Genomic DNA, 16,285 nt, shown 5'->3' on the forward strand with positions numbered 1-16,285 from the left:
CATGTATTTAGAGACCTGCAGCGTCTGCCAAATAATAGGCAACAAATCCAATAATAGACAATAAAGCCTGTTGTAAAGCCACTTGCCTCTATTGAGAAAATGTCTTTCAAAATATTACCTTTTAATACTTCTTTTTTGTCTTGCTCCCTCTCTTATGGAGGCAGGGTGGATGCTATAAAAGAAACAGACATTAATTAGGGTGGATTAATCCCCCAAAGGAATACAACATTAATATCTTTCTCTTTAATTTACCTGATATTGACCACATACACAGTGTAATTCCAGTTCTGGAAAGTACGGTTCAGCTGAAAAACAGGAAGACATTGATCACATGAATGGCGAGATGTTAATGGGGCTCTTTGTTGCTTAAAGCTGTGTTAGAATTTCACCCTTCAGCCCCTTGAGAAATCCCCTTCAGTTTTGCAAAGCAAAGAAAACACTCACTTTTCAGTAAAGTGACTGTTGTACAACTGGTAGTGAGAGATGTGGCTTTTTTGTGGACAGAAGGAAATCTGTATGAGGTCACGACAGAGTGAACAGGTGAGTGCACAGGATCCTGACTTTTCTTTTCTCCCTCTCTTCCACATCTTAAATCCTCAGATACACTTTGAACAGACTTACTGAAAAAGCTATTGGCTAAATTTTCACCTGAAAGCCTTCAAACTTACAATGATCTTCTTTGCAGACCTTTGTACTCTTTATTCTGAGTGTTCAACAGCTGCTCAGTGTTCCTCCAAGAGACACCTTTGCATACTCTTGCACCTTTCTAGTTTCTTTGGCTCAGGCATCTATGTACTTTGCCTGGATACTGCTGCGAAGGGAACAGCCTTGGAAGGTGTGCATGACTGCAATCCTGTTCTGTAGATTTTATATATATATATATATATATATATATATATATATATATAAAATATTCGAGTTTATGGGTTCCTTAGCTTCTGATAACTGAAATCTCCAGGTTTTTTAAATGAAAATAAAAAAAGAATAGTTGTTATATTTCGTGATGTTGTATATTCACATAAGTAGTTGGTATAAAGGTTTTACAAATTGTGTGAGTGGGACTATGTGAACTGCCAAAAAGGACAGAGAATATCCAGACACGAAGAACTTCTAGAGGCAACAACATCAAAAATTCCTCACCCAGAGACAAGCTTATATTTGCTAAAAGGGGCTGAAGAACCAGGGACTACTAGAAACCTCAGCAGCTGACCTATGGCAGAAAACCTTTTGAAGTAGCACTCATTAGGATAAATTGGAAAAGTTTATTGCTTCACACAAATCAACACTGCCAGGTGTTTCTATGATTTCTGCCATAATATAGCTTCAAAACCATATTAGCACTTGGGGAGAAAGTTTTTGTCCTGTACAGTGATGTTTGGACCCAGACATGTACCTCTTTTTGTGGACAATTCTGATTTCTCCATGCTTTCCAAAATCTCACTTACTACCTACATTTCTTAGGAAGCTAGCTAGTATAGTGCAGACATTTTAAATTTAATCCATAATGCTGAAGAGCCCAAGCTAGACCTGAATTTATTACTGCATAAATAAATAAAAGAAAGATATTTGGAGAACACATGTGAAGCATTTTCTTAGTAGTCTCATTTTTTTTTTTATTTTCCAATCGATAACAGTGATGGGACATTCATATAGGTAATCACATAGGAAAGAAAACTTAACTTACCCATTCTGCAATGACATCATGTACTTTTGACACCGAGTTGGAGTTGGAACTAGAGACAACTATTGATATCCTGTAGAATAGCCCACCTGTCCATTAAAAACAGCATCATAATGTTAGAAACTGAGCAAATTTAGCTTTTTGATAATGAGATTTTAGCTTCACGATTAATATAAAAATTGTGCTGAACCCCAGATACAAGGCCACCTCACACTCTCGTTGGCATTTAATCTCTGAAATGAATTATCCCTGCAGGTCTGGGCCCATTCTCTCTAATTCTGTTGATTTTGACAAGAATTCCCTCCCCCTCCATATTTTCAGAGGCACTTGAAATGTGACATGGAAACTCACAGACAACATACACCTAAATAGTATTTTGCATATGCTCCTAACGTGGTGTGTAAAATCAAGTTCATGACAGTGTCAGGAATTTTAAAAACTATTATATTTAATGAAGTCTGTAAACACAGATAAATTCTTCTCCTAGGCATATTGTTATAATATTGTTGTATGTTCCAGAATTGAACCACTGCAGATTAAAGTTTAAATATTGTGAGAGCAAATAAAGCTCATCAATTAAATGTAGCAAGGTAACTGAGGACAGAATTAGGTATGAGAACGGGATATAGAGCTCTTGTTTCCAAAGTACAGGCTTGCTCTGAGCCTGGCAATGGCCAGACAGTAGAAGAACCCATATTAGTTTTACAAAACTGGCAGCTGAACAAACCATCTTTCAGTCACAAAATGTGTAACACTTGGCTTGGTGCAATTTTATATTCAGAAAACTGTTTTGAAATGGCACAGTGTAAATATAAATTCTCTTTAAGCTCATGAGTGGGTAGGCAGCATTACAAGATTTCACATCTAATAAATAACATCAATTCATTTCATAGTTATGCTCTGTGTTAAAAGTCTGTACTTTCCACAAGCCTATTTTTTTCATTAAGCTACCAAATATTCTGTCAGCTCTAGCTGGGTGAAAGTTCCCAGGATGTGGGGGAGGTTTAAGAACTTCTGGATCAATTCACTTGCACTTATGTGAATTTGTGGCATTTCTTGGTTTTGGGCTGTTACCAAGGCTGTGGGTCTTGATCACAGACACATGCATTTATATAATCTTATGTAAATCTTACAGAGACACTACATAGGACAGAGCAGGACAGGAAATAATTATACAGAAATCTCTTTCTGTCTCAGATTGGAAAGGAACTGCTCTATCTTTTGGAAATAAAATAAAAGACCTTTTATTCTAAGTAGAGCAAATGTCATAATTTTACAACTTCATAGATAATTACTGTACAAGATCTTGAAGTAAAAGCACCTGGAAAAAATTTGATATGAGTATTTTCCAAGTTAGGTGTGCATGCATTGGTTACTATTCATGAAATGGTTGGAGAATTGTTCTTTCTTTGCAATATGGAATTAATTACATTAATAGTAAGATTGGTAAAAAAATTCCTTTATGATAAAACAGTAAAGAAGATGGTTTACTAGACACTTTCTTTGGTATGCTATGATTAAAGTTTTGATATGAGCAGAATGAACTTTGTTTTGATTTACTTTAACTCTCCTGAGGAGACACACAAATTTGGTGCATAGTTTAATCTGAAAATGTGCTTTAGTTTATTATTACTGCAATGGTGTAAAAAAAAGGATTAAATATTATATCTTTGGAAGTATAAATCTGGACTTTGGGCAAATTGAAAACACTTGCAATGCCTTGATGTCCTTTGTATGTATATATCTCTGTATAAACACACATTCAATTTTAAATCTATAATGCACCTTTTATATGTGCCATACAGATACACACATACAGAAAGTGTGCATTAGATACTCTATGTTAAAACGCATATGTAATTATATATCTAATTATAACCTTACTTAGATAATTATGTATAGTGACAAAATCACCTTAATATAGGAATATGCAAAGTATTTTAAAAATCATACACAGTAACTACAAACTAGGCAATAGATTCAAGATCTCCACCAGATGGTGACCCAAAGCACTTTTTAATGAGGCATAAAAAAAAACCAAACAAGAACTAATCTGCATTTTAAAATACTCTCAGGAGACTGTAAAGTAGATAGTAAAAACTAAGACTTATTTATTCCTCTTCAAGTTAAACAGTTGAAATCCCTCCACAAAATGTTGAATAAAAAAAAAAATTGGTGAAAAGTAGCAAAAGAAAATTTGAAAAAAAAGGAAAAAATAGCCTGGAAAACAATGCTCCTACACCCACCACCAACTACAAAAATATAATGATCTATCAAATGTATTTTAAAGAATTCTAATAGGAAAATTATTCAAACACTTAGTTTTGAAAAATCTTCTATTTTTGAAAGTGAAATCCTCAAAAATATGTCAGTAAAAACCATTCATATACTCCCAAAAAACAAATTGTCATTAAATCATATAAAATACATAGAAACCACTATATTATCCTCACAGTCTCATGAGAGCTGTCTTAAAGAAGTACAAAAATATGAGAAATCACATATTAATGACATTTACTACCACTAAGATGTTACAAATTCCCTTCTACGGTAATTATATTATTATTCCAAAACATCTTCATATGCTAAATGGTCCTACATCTAAAGGATGAAAGACAGCTACTTCTACATTCAGTCTACAAACTGAATATCTAATAGATAAGATGATCTGGGGGTTTTTCTACATCTAACTTAGCAGCTTGACATACTGTAGTGGAACTCAGGTCGACAGAGGCAGCCCAGCTCAGTGAAGAAGTTGCACAAACAAGGCAAAAGGACTGCAGCAGAGCTAGTAAGTTGTTTCAGTGGTGGGTAAGAGGTGCTGCTTTGGCTTGTCCCAGATGGCAAATTGGCCAAGGAATAAACATGGGCTGAAACTGATGACTCATGGTACGTCACAGAAGAAAGTGATGTTTGGATCTGCACGAGAGAGTGATGGATGGCTGCTGCAGCTCTCGTCAGAGTGCCTGTCAAGATGGTCTCTTTGTGCTGAATAAAAACTGTGCTATAGGAAGACGGCAAGGGTATCACATCATTCATTACTGCAGTTCTTGATGACTCCAGAACAGAAGAGAGATTTGCAAGTTTTCCATAATCAGCATTTTCAAAATCCAAGGCATTCGCAGTAATGACAGATATTTCTTCTCTGTTCCTGCTAAAGGGTCTGTACACCTCCCCCTCTGAATTCCATTCAGAAAGCTTCAGTATGTTTGTTGATGTCAGAATAGGAAAATCCCTTATGTTTTTAGCATTGTCAATGATTTCTTGTTCTACTGCCCAGAGAGAGTATCTTGGACTGTCCGCTTGATTTTCAATGGAGTTTTGTCCTAAAACAGTTAGATAATTTCTTGGTGTTTCTGCTGTTGGCAAGTTTAACTCTTCTACATCCCACTGAGGGAGCAAGCTTGGAGAAATTGTGTCAAGATGATTCTGAAAACTTTGTGGGAGTGGAGGTGTGGAATAGGTGTTAGGAGTTACACTGTCTCTGAACTTGGACTCTGAATGAAGAAACTGCCTTAATTCCAAAGACACTGGAAAAAAGTCAGAACTCATTGAACTGATGCTTTTTAAAAAAATACCTGCATCTTTTTGAACTTTACTTCTTGGTTTATCTATGCTATTTGTCATAGCATCATTCTCCAGAAGACTTTGAGACTGCTGTGTTTTGTGCGTTCTTGTACTGTTTGTTGAACTCGTAACTCTCCAAGCAACCTGAGTCCCAGATGTACTGATCAAGAAAGGAGCTTGGCTATCCATTGAACCAGAAGGCTGAGTTCCTGAATGTGGTGGCAAGACAGAAACAGGCTGATGCCTATTGTTTAGGAAAGTCATGTCAGTTTGATCACTTACTATGTCAGTTTGAATTTGCATGTGCACACTATCTGCAGAGTTTTCAAGCACCTGATCAAAAGGGCTTACCTGTGCCCATACAGAGGATTGAATGGAAGGTGCTTCCAGAGAAGGAAAAAGAAAATAAAAATAAAATTCACTGTTGGAAGTCACAGTTAGGTTTGCAAAGCTCATTGTTGACTGCAATTGTGATATTGACCGGCCATTACTTTCTGAAATTCTCTTTGAAATGCCTGGAATAAATGAACTAAACATTTGTGTTTCCAATGCTGATACATGACTGGAAAAATTTATTTCTTCAGCTCGGTGATCTAAAAATTTAATGGCAGATGTTTGTTCAGAGATATTGTCAGAGTTAGCATATAAATTAATCGACAGCAGTCTCTCTGTTGGGGAAGGAAGCAGTTTATTAAATGAGAGCCAGAAATTTTCTGATGGCTCCTCAGAAAACAATTGAGATGATTCTTTCAAATGGTGGGAAACAGTCCAGAAACTTGGTCTTAAAGAGGGGGATAATCCAAGTTGGATTTGGATTGGAAAATCCAAGTACTCTGATTCCCAGGAGTCAGCAACTGGATTAATGTTCTCTGGCTCTAATATGGAAAAAACTGATTCTTCATTTTCATTACTATCATGAAGTGCATCCAAATTGTTCTCCAGTGCTCCATTTCTGAGGGTCTCACTTGGATTTTGAAAGTATAATGAATGCTGTAAATAATGAGACCAGTAATTACTACTCGATATAAATATGCTGTCACTTTTCAAATATGTGTCAGTCAACAGCTGTTGATAAACAGGCAGGGGTGTTGCAACATGCTTAAATACTGAGCTTGTCCAGCCTGGTTCTACTAGAAATGATGAAAATGTTAATAATTCTCTACTGTGTCCTTGGACTGAATTTGTCAGTTGGCTGTCATGCATAAATTTTGTGTATGATTTTTTCATGTTCTGAAAAAAACTTGTTGGTTTGCCCTGTAGAATCTCCACAGAGGTTAAATTTGTAATGCTTCCTGAGTGATAGTCTTTAATGTGCACAGATTTTCTAAACTGAAATTCACTGTTTGCTGATAGAGTAGAAAACATTTTCCTGTCAGCACTTCCTTCTATCATTTCCAGGTAAAAATTTTCAGGTGCCAAGTCTAGCAAATCTAACCTATTTTTTTGGAATGGTGGCTTCTCATCTGTAGGTGGTACAGACAAGCTAGAAAGAAAATGTCTGTCTTCTTGAATATCAGAGGTGATTTGATGAAGAAATACAGGCTCGTTCCACCAGTTCACAGGCTCCAAGACATTGCTTGTATGCCTGAAATTGTTTGTGTCGCTGCTGGAGGATGAAATCCACAGAGTTTCTTTTTTGTGTTCATAAGCAGTGCTGCTGCTGCTGCTAACAGGAGAGTGGAACGATGGCTCAGAGTCAGAGAGATGGAGCCTACTTGCCAAAGTCCTTGCTAGCTCTGCGCTGGGATTTCTGCTCTGAAGAAGAGGAAATGCTGCATTCACAGGCAGCTCTGTAGCTGCATCGGCTGCACCAGAAGTACCACGCAATGGACTTCTAGAATAATTCAAAATATTTTTGTTTGGCAACTGATTCATTACAGTATAATCTAGGTTGTTGTTTTCTGTATAAGCAGACAAGGTTTCGTTGCCGTTCTCCTCAGAAGAAGCTGGTGTGGACAAAGCTGGAAGGAACAAGCTGTGTGGGCTTTTTCTCTCTGGGTTATCATCTGCTGAATTTTTACTGAAATGCTGGGGCCTTTGCTTCACTGGCCAAATAATTGGGGTTGAGATAATTCCTATTGTTTTGATCCCTTCTATCTTAGATTCTTGCTGCCTCTGTGGTCGTGAATGGGAAAATTCAGGTGAATTTCTCTTCATTCTGAAGATAACTGTAGCAGGAAGTCTGAATTCCTGCAGGTCTGTGTGTAGCAAGCCACATAGTTAATGGATTAAAAAAAATATAGGTAACTTAACTCTCTGTTCTTGGTCTAAAAATCAACTTACCAAGAGTGGAAAATGATGCTTGTTAGCTGAGTGAAAATTTAATTTGCATCTACCATAAGTGAACTTGGCTTATTTTCCCAGTCTTCCTACTTTTTCTCTGGATTTTCAAAGCTAGACAAAGGACTTAATTGTCAACTTTTTATTCATACTATTAATAAGATTGAGTTCATTCTGTCATTAAAAAAAGCAGAATTAACTGCTCATGGTGAACACTTGTGAGTGGCTCCACAAAAAAGAAGTAAACACTACTTGGAAGAAATTTTCCGTATTTTCTTCTTACTTCTACAGCTTATTAAAACCAAACAGTCTGGATTCAGATAAATTCTTTCACATTATGCACTGTACTGCCTGATTGCCAGTGTACAATAAATATCTGCCAAGAGAAAAAATACTTCAAGAGGTTTAAGTCCGGCAGTAACAACTGATGGATTGGGGAAAAAAAAACACCCAACCAAAAAAAAAAAGCAACCCAAAAACCAAACCACAAACCCCACCCAGATTCAAATTTATTTCTGTGGAGTGCACTGAAAAAATAAATCTTAAAAAAATATACATTTAAGCCTGTGATGAAAATTGGCAAAATCTATCTCTGTGTTTAACAACCAGCTTTAACAAACTAATAAATATTTTAGCAGCACTTCACAAAATGATGCTCAGTCTTTAGGAGACAGTGATATCACAGAATTTGAGAAAGCCTCAAAAGAAATCCTGGCTTTATTCCTGTGCTAATAATAGGTTCATTTACTACCTTATTTTTTCCCTTAATCTTTCTAAATGAAAAGTAAACGATATCTGATACTGTCAACATTTTTCCTAGTAAAGTCCGATCCAGCTCTTCTTTAAGTCAGTGGAAAGATTTCTGTTGACTCAGTGGAAGTGGCTTTGCTCCATAGGAATGGTTCCACTTGGCTCCTGCGCCTGAGGAACGGCGAGGAACTAGTGAGGAGCAGACAATCTGAGCCTACTCCCACCCTGGCTGCACAGGCAGGAGCTGCACAATGTCTGACAATCTGCAGCCTTGAAAGCCTTCCACAGCACAGTTCTTTTCCAACCCTTTCCAAACATCCCTCTCCCTTCCCTTGTTCTTTGCATCCTTAAATGCAATGGGTGACACAAAGTTAGTCCCTTTCACAGAAGAGCCAGGTAAACACGAAACAAATAAACACTGAGTTTGGTTCTGTTCTCATTTACACCATTCTGACATGGTCCAGAGATTTAATCCTGAGTTATTCCGTGAAAATGAGATCAGAACTGAGATGTGACCCTTGACATTATGATGGTAGGAAAAACACACCTAAAAATACAACAAATTTGCTTTAGACACAGTACAAGGAAAAATGTAACACAGGATTTCTTACCATTGTTTGGCTTATCGTTTCTATTAGTATCGGGCATGTTAGTGGTGACAGTGGGTGGTGTAGGAGTAGTAGCATTTACAGTAGCTGGTAATAAAGATGAGAAAGAGGTGAACTTGAATGAAATATGAATGTTAATAAGGTAAGACAAAATGGGAACAATGCATGACAATGTAAAATGAAACCATCTACACACAATGCCATAAATGTTAAAAAAACACATTATTTTTTTCTGTACAAAGTGATGAATAGATAAGAACTGAGGCCCCAGTCCTGCAATCCTCACTTGCACTCACTTCAGTGGGAATTTTGCCAGTGTAAATTTTGCAGGATCAGTCCTGCACTCCTTTCATAAACTCAAAATCCTCTCATGAGAGCCTTGGTTGTGTGAAGACCAGAAAATTGGGAAGTTCTAAGATGCGTGCACTTAGAATGCTGCTTGTGAAAAGAATCTTTGTCCTTCCTCAAAGACTGAATATGACAAACAAATGAAAAACTAAAACATTCATGTAAGGATTCAATTAACTCCACTGAACTCAAAACAATGAAGAGAATTGAGATCAGGCTTGGAACAGGTGAAGTAAAATACCTATTTTGAAAGCTTTATGTAGAATCTCAGCTCCACTCTTCCCACTGACACCAACAGGAGCCACTCCACAAAATCCTGGAGAACCAGCTGAACACTTTTCAAAATTAGAAGGAAGAGCCAAACCTGCAAATTTCCCTCACGATGGACTCAGAGGGTATATGTGCTAGAAGAATTCAAAGATCACGCCACTAAATTTTCAAATAATGGTTTGGAAAACAATTTAGTTTTGTTCAGTAACTCCCAGGGAATGCTAATCCATTCACTGATAGATTTTTTTCCTGAAAACCCTTATTTAAAATCTGAAGGTTGGTATGGTAAAATCTCCCAGTGTTATATGGCTTTGGAAGATTTTGGAAGAATCAACCTAGGAAGTTTAAGCCGTTATATTTTGGACAAGAAATCACATTTTTTTATGTTTTGCTAGGTTGATTTATCTAGTCTTTTGAGTCCAAAAGTCACAAACTTGTCACAGCTTAGGGACCAGGTTCATGTTCAGGTTTTAAAAAAAAATTAGGGAAAGAGAAGGAAAAGCTGGACATTGGAACAAACAGATTCTAACTGGGAAAGTGAGCATATGAAATGAAACCTTGAAATATAAAGAAAAGCTCTTCCATGAAACTTCAGAGCTACATTGTCTGAGGAATTATTTACAAAGTTTCTTACAGATTGTGTCTTACAGCCAGTGCTGCTAAAGGAAGCATCTAATGAACAAAAATGTTTACTAAGCATAATGGAGAAATCTGTTCTTTCATCAGACATAGCTGACATAACCTGGCATCCACAAACTATTTTAATGTTGTTATTGCACAAGACTCAACAAACAAAGGAATCCAAACTGGCCTCTCAGTTTAGACAAAGTCTGTGGTATTGACAGAAAATAGACAGACATACTTTTATGATTTTCATTATTATGACAATCATTATGATGATGCTGAATGGGATAAATCTGATCTGGCATCTTATTCCAAAGTGACAAACTGAACACAAGGGACGCTTTACCAAATACTTTTTAGAGAAGGAAAGAGTATTACCTTCATGAAAATACTCATAATCTTTATTGAAGTCTTTGTTGATGGTCTAGGAAGTTACGAAGGCAAGTTTGAAAGGCAGCATCTTTTATCAGAGGCAATATCTACCAGACAAGTTAATAAAGCTGGGACAAAGGATAAGGTTTTTAGAAAAGCAGGCTTGTTCAGCAGAAAATGTGTCCATTTCTGTAGTCATATTCACTGATGTCATGAAGGATATTTTCTCCCTTCCATACCATACTATTTAATGGAGGAAAACACTCAGAGATCTTCCAAAAGAATGGACAAAGATATTTATACAGCGAGACCCTTTACATATAAAAAGACTAATATTGAATAATTGTGGATGCCTCATTTACCCAAACTATTTTAGTTGCAGTATTTAGATTGTACTCTGCTTTGTGAATATGATGCCTGAAAATTACTGTTTAAAATCTGATTATGGACGTTAATGGCATTTCACTTTCCCCAAGGAGACAAGTACAATATGCTCCAAGAACCTGAACCAAATTACCTCAGGAAAATCTGGGAAAAGTACACTGAAAACTGACATCGATGTCTTACTGGCTTTCCAAGTAGATCGCATTTCCCCTTTTATTTTTAAGCCAAATCTGATTTACTTTAAAATATAGATTTTGAAAGAGTTCTAAGACTTCTTGTTCTCCTCTTATATTTTATTTTCTCCTGTCTCTTTCTTAGACCATATCTGGAAAGAGGTTAGAAAGCTAGATATTTTTGGTGCAGTTGCTGCTGTAATTAAAGTTTAACATAGCATGCCAACACATTGTAAGGCTGGGGTTCATGAAGGCATCATGGAAATGGATTAATGTTCTATGGAAATTCAGCATCTGAGCAGAACAGAACCATCCTTGCATGCCCATTGATTCATGTGACATGGAAATCTGTAGGATTCACCTATTCCTTGCATTCAACTGAGCTGACCTTAAAAACACGTAGTGAATTTTCATATGTGGTCATTTTTACATTATTAATCCATCACTAAGTGATGTAGCATGTGCTTCTTTCTTTAAAAGTTGCTGAATTTTGCAGTCTGATGGCAATTATTTTATACTTGCTAATCTCAAAGTATCTAGCCTCAAAAAAAAAGTCTTATTGAAAAAAAGCCCTGAATAAAAGTTACTTTCTTTATTTACCTCTTGGATTGTTTTGGTTTTTTTTTTTTTACAGATTTACCTACTACTTATAGTGGTTAATATTTTGCTGTGAAAATGTGCAAGAGGAAAAGAGGTGGAGAAAGAAATGAAAGCAGTCAGTTAATTTAGCTTTGAAATAATTGAGACTATTTGGAAAATGTATTATCAAGGGAGGGATCACATTTTTTCCACATATTATACGAACAGGACACCCACATACTTGATGAGACTAAAGAATTCCTTTCCTTGCTATTTTTTATTGCCACTCACCCTCTTATAAACAATAATAAAAAAGAAATGGAAAAAACCCCGAGGCAAATAAAGATTTCCCAAAGATGAAACTGTGAAAAGGATCTGGGTTTCTTACCTTGGCAAAGGCTTCCTAGGTTTGCACAACTGGTTGGTTCAATTGAAGAAGAGGGAATTAGATATGAGCCTTTAAAAGGAGAAATCAAATCATTTAGAAAGGGTTAGTTACTGGGCCTAAAACACATTATATCACACAGCGACACATTCCTCTTCCTAATTTCTCTCAGTTGCAAAACTGACACTGCAATTTGCCTATAAAACTTACAAGTTTTCAGTATCTGTTGCAGCTCAGGAATCCTTGAAAACCCTGCTGACTCGCAAGTCACTCACGTATCCTCCCGCAGTTTTCTCAGCTTTCACTGAATAACATCACATTAAAGGAATTCAGCTTGTGTGTGCTCTGTGAAATGGGTTTAAGCAAAGGGGTCAGTATGGCCACGGGATTTATGTGATTTTCATAACAACGTGTGCCTTGGAGGAGTGACCATGCTCGGCTGCTGCAGCACAGGCTACCCAGCACACACTCGTGAGTAATCTGCCTGGGACAGACACCAGCCAGATAAAAGGTGATTAAACTTGCTCCTCTGCCCTGGGCAAGGGTGTGATTAATATGCTGGTATGCATGACTTATAAACAGATAATGTTATAAGTCTGTACCTCTACAGAATTATTCATGACGACAAGCATTATTACACTTTGATGATCTGGAGACAAAGCCAAGGCACCCAAGAATGGCTACAGAAAAAGAACTGGTGCAACTGCATTAATTACACTTCACATATCTCAGAGGTTCAGCTGCAGACACAGCTGCCTTTGCACACTGTGTTAAACACAATGGGACCATAGAGTTCTGGCAAAATGTGAACCCGCTAGGAGTTTTGCCCTTTTGGCTTTTGCTTTACCACTTCAGAATCATATTGAGTCAATGAGGTTCTCTCATGAAACTCACTCTCCTTCCACAAAATTATATAGCCACCACCCATCAGCTTGTAAAGATAGCTAAGAAAATATTTCCTATGATGCAAGAACAAATGAAGCATGGAGCTTTGACACAGAAATTGTATCATGACACAGATACCACTACGTGTGTTGCCAACAAATATAGGGTGTAATTAAAACAACAAATATTAAATGATCCTCAACAAATATTAAATTTCACTGAATTTTTTTTGTGGATTAAGAGACAAAGAGAGGCAAATTTACTTTCTTGGTACAATTCTTATGAACTCCAGGAACAATGTTCTAAGTGAGCATACTGTCCCCTTCATGAGGTGGGTTTTTCTCCCAGAATATGTTAATATTGAACAATCAATATCAGAACCTACTCTGTTTCACCTCTGTTGTGAAACATGGAAAGATGACCTGGGATTTGGCCAGAAACACTGTGGGTGTTCATATTTGCTTCACTGAGTATTTTAAACAAGACTGTGATTTTATTTGGTGAAACTAAAAAAAAATATCAAATCCAAATCTACAAAACATTTGTCAGAAGACTATTGCATTGATTTTGCATGGCAAGTGTCTGGCAGCAAGGAGGTACCAGAGACAGTTCTCTGAGAAGCCTCTCACAGAAGCTTTCCCTATGTCCAGTGGAGCCAAGGCCAGCCAGCTCCAAGATGGATGCGTTGGCCAAGGCTGAGCCTGTAAGCAGCAGTGGTAGTGTCTCTGGGATAACGGATTTTAAAAGGGGGAAAAGTTACTGCACATCAGCAATTGCAGCCAAGAGAGGAGTGAGGATGTGTGAGAGCAAAATCCCACAGGCACCAGGGCCAGTGAGGAAGGAGGGGCAGGAGGTGCTCCAGGTGCCTGAGCTCAGATTCCCCTGCAGCCCCTGGTGCAACCATGGGGAAGCAGCTGTGCCCCTGCAGCCCATGGGGTCCATGGTGGAGCAGAGACCCACCTGCAGCCACCACATGCTACAGCAGGGGGATGCCTGAAGGAGGCTGCTGCTCCATGGACAATTGGCACTGGAGAATACTCCCGGCAGGAGCTGTGGACCCATGAAGACAGGAACCCATTCTGGAGCAGATTAGCTGACAGGATTTGTGACCCCAAGAACCTGTATTACAGACACGTTGTGTGATACACCCATCTTCAAATGTCTAAAACTCAGACATCCTTATCTGCTAGGCTTTATAGCCAGTGGAGAGGAACATGCACTCCCACAGCAAAAGGACTTTGACTTCACTGAGACATCTTTTCCAGGATGAGATGCACTGACCTGTGGAATAGCCTTTTTGATTCTACTATTCATAAACAGCACTGAGGGCAATTATCTTAACCTGAAACACTGGCCAGCTGCCTAAGGCAGACGCATCCCACACTGAGTTAAATCTGAGAGCGAAATTAAGGATTCCTTTGGCCTTTGGGAATGAAGACGCATGAAATGCACATGAAAAGACAAATAATTGTAGGCATGGACAGATATGAGGCCAAGTTACCCTTCAAATGAGTAGATCCTATCCTGCTATAGCTGTAGCCAATGCAGGCTTCAGAATCAGAACCAGAAGTTGAGTAAATGCTCCTCAGTTTGCTGGCACTGGACTCTGAACTGGTGGGCAGTAGCCATACTTCTATCATTACCTAGGTTACTTGTTTTCAAATAAGTCTGGATGCCTAGGCTGTGTCTGCCTACCTTTACATGCAATCTGCACAAAGGTATGGCAATAAAACCAGAATTCTGTCAAGTCTTATGCAAACACCCCACCACAACTGGACAGCTGTAAAAACATTAGTCTAAGGAATAAACTAATAAAAGGTAAAACTATGAAAAAATTATCTGAAACAATTTGCCCATGTTTTATGCCCCATAAATCTACTTGTAAAAGCTTTGTCTGAGAAACTACAAAAATAATACCCCTTGAAAATGTAAGCACTGTTCAGGCAAAGATATGTTGAGATCACTGCTAAATGGTTGGTTTGCTTTTTTAAGTTACAGGCCACTTCCTGGTGAAGCATTATTTGAGCTGTGTGAAAAACTCTTTTCTGCATAAATCCTTTCACTGCTGTTAAATGAAGCCTAATCAGAGTCAGCTCCCCAATGTCAGTGGTTTATTCATGGTTGATAGCCTGACTCATCAACTCTCCTGTTGAAGGCTGATTTTACAAAGAAGTCTTTTACTTGAGAGGAGGAAGGGAAGACAATTCTAGCAATTTCATCTCTGGGATTAGTAATGATCTCTGAAATGGCACTGCACCCAGAATTTTCTTTTAGGAATACTACGGCTCAGGAAACCTGTATCACAGAGGGTGATTTCGTGTCAAGGAATGTGGTGGTTTGACCAGGAAGGAGTGGGAATTCTGGGAAGCTGTGGTCAAACCAATGAAGGTTTTGGGTTTGAGACTGGCGTCCGGTGTGGCCAGTGGGGTTTGGACACACCTCCGAGAATACACAGGGGTTAAAAGCAAGGCACTGCCCTTGGCACTTCCTCTTTTGGACATCGCGGCGAAGAGTTCAGATCTCTCTCCCCCGCCCAGCCTGTTGCTGCTGGGCGGGGGAGGGCCGCCATGCGGTAGGCCTGGGGCCTGGACAGAGGTGGGGGTTGAGGGGGCTTCGAGGATGGAAGGGTGGAAGGTCCCAGAGAGTCAGCCCTCGGGCAGCCCCCCCCCACCCCACCCCCCCCCCACCCCCCAGGAGAGCAGCCAGCCAGAAGGAGAAGGGGGAGGAAGACTGCCCGGCCGGAGCGGCAGCGTGTGGGCAGCGTGCGTGGGAGTCGCTCCGGGACCGACAGCAGAGACTGAAAACTTTTAACCCTTTCTTGCATGATTGGGGCCTTGCAAAAATGCTAATCCTCCTCGAAGCTGAATAAGAAGGGAGATGAGAGATGAGATGAGACAAGGACTTTGGCCCGAAGAATGTGGAGATGATTGGATGGGGAGAGATGATTTGGAGTGGCCTTTTGGCTGGACTTTTCTCGTGGCTATGGACTCAGTTGTTCCTGTGACACAGACTGCATTTAGGGGAGGCAGTGCCTCAAAACCAGGAAGGTTCTTCGTGAGGACCCCCTGGCCCCAGGGGGTTGGAAAAATATGGGGGGGACAGATGTCCCAAAAGCAGAGACTGTGCCTTTTTGGAGTGAGACAAGGCATCCTTGAAAGACAACCCTAAAAGCAGCTCTGGCCATGTCTCGGTGGTGAGAGCACTGAGCATGGAAGGAAGATGTCACAAGCGGCAAATGGACTTTCCGGGCGGTGCCGAAGTGACAGGGAAGCACACGAGGTTTTCAGTGTGTTTCCACGAGAAGCCTATGGAACGAGAAAGACTCCTTTCCTCTTCATGAACTGAAGTTTGAGTATACTAAAGTGTCGTGCCAGGGCTG

General features: G+C 38.9%; 1 protein-coding gene across 5 annotated transcripts in view; it reads right to left on the reverse strand.

Annotated features, from left to right (window-relative positions):
- ADGRG6 (adhesion G protein-coupled receptor G6) overlaps positions 1–16,285 on the reverse strand; it is a 113,977-nt gene that overhangs the window by 45,666 nt on the left and 52,026 nt on the right. For 4 of the 5 annotated variants that reach the window (XM_064708286.1, XM_064708285.1, XM_064708288.1 and 1 more), the window contains 4 exons: positions 12,025–12,093; positions 1,685–1,770; positions 253–305; positions 119–172 (listed from right to left, as the gene is read on the reverse strand). In XM_064708286.1, the coding sequence (XP_064564356.1) occupies positions 119–172; positions 253–305; positions 1,685–1,770; positions 12,025–12,093 (262 nt within the window). Of the gene's footprint in view, positions 1–118; positions 173–252; positions 306–1,684; positions 1,771–8,889; positions 8,974–12,024; positions 12,094–16,285 lie in introns of all 5 variants that reach the window. The other variant, XM_064708290.1, reaches the window with a different exon arrangement.

The sequence above is a fragment of the Zonotrichia leucophrys genome, chromosome 3 (assembly GCF_028769735.1).
Source record: "Zonotrichia leucophrys gambelii isolate GWCS_2022_RI chromosome 3, RI_Zleu_2.0, whole genome shotgun sequence".
NCBI classification, from domain to species: Eukaryota; Metazoa; Chordata; class Aves; order Passeriformes; family Passerellidae; genus Zonotrichia; species Zonotrichia leucophrys.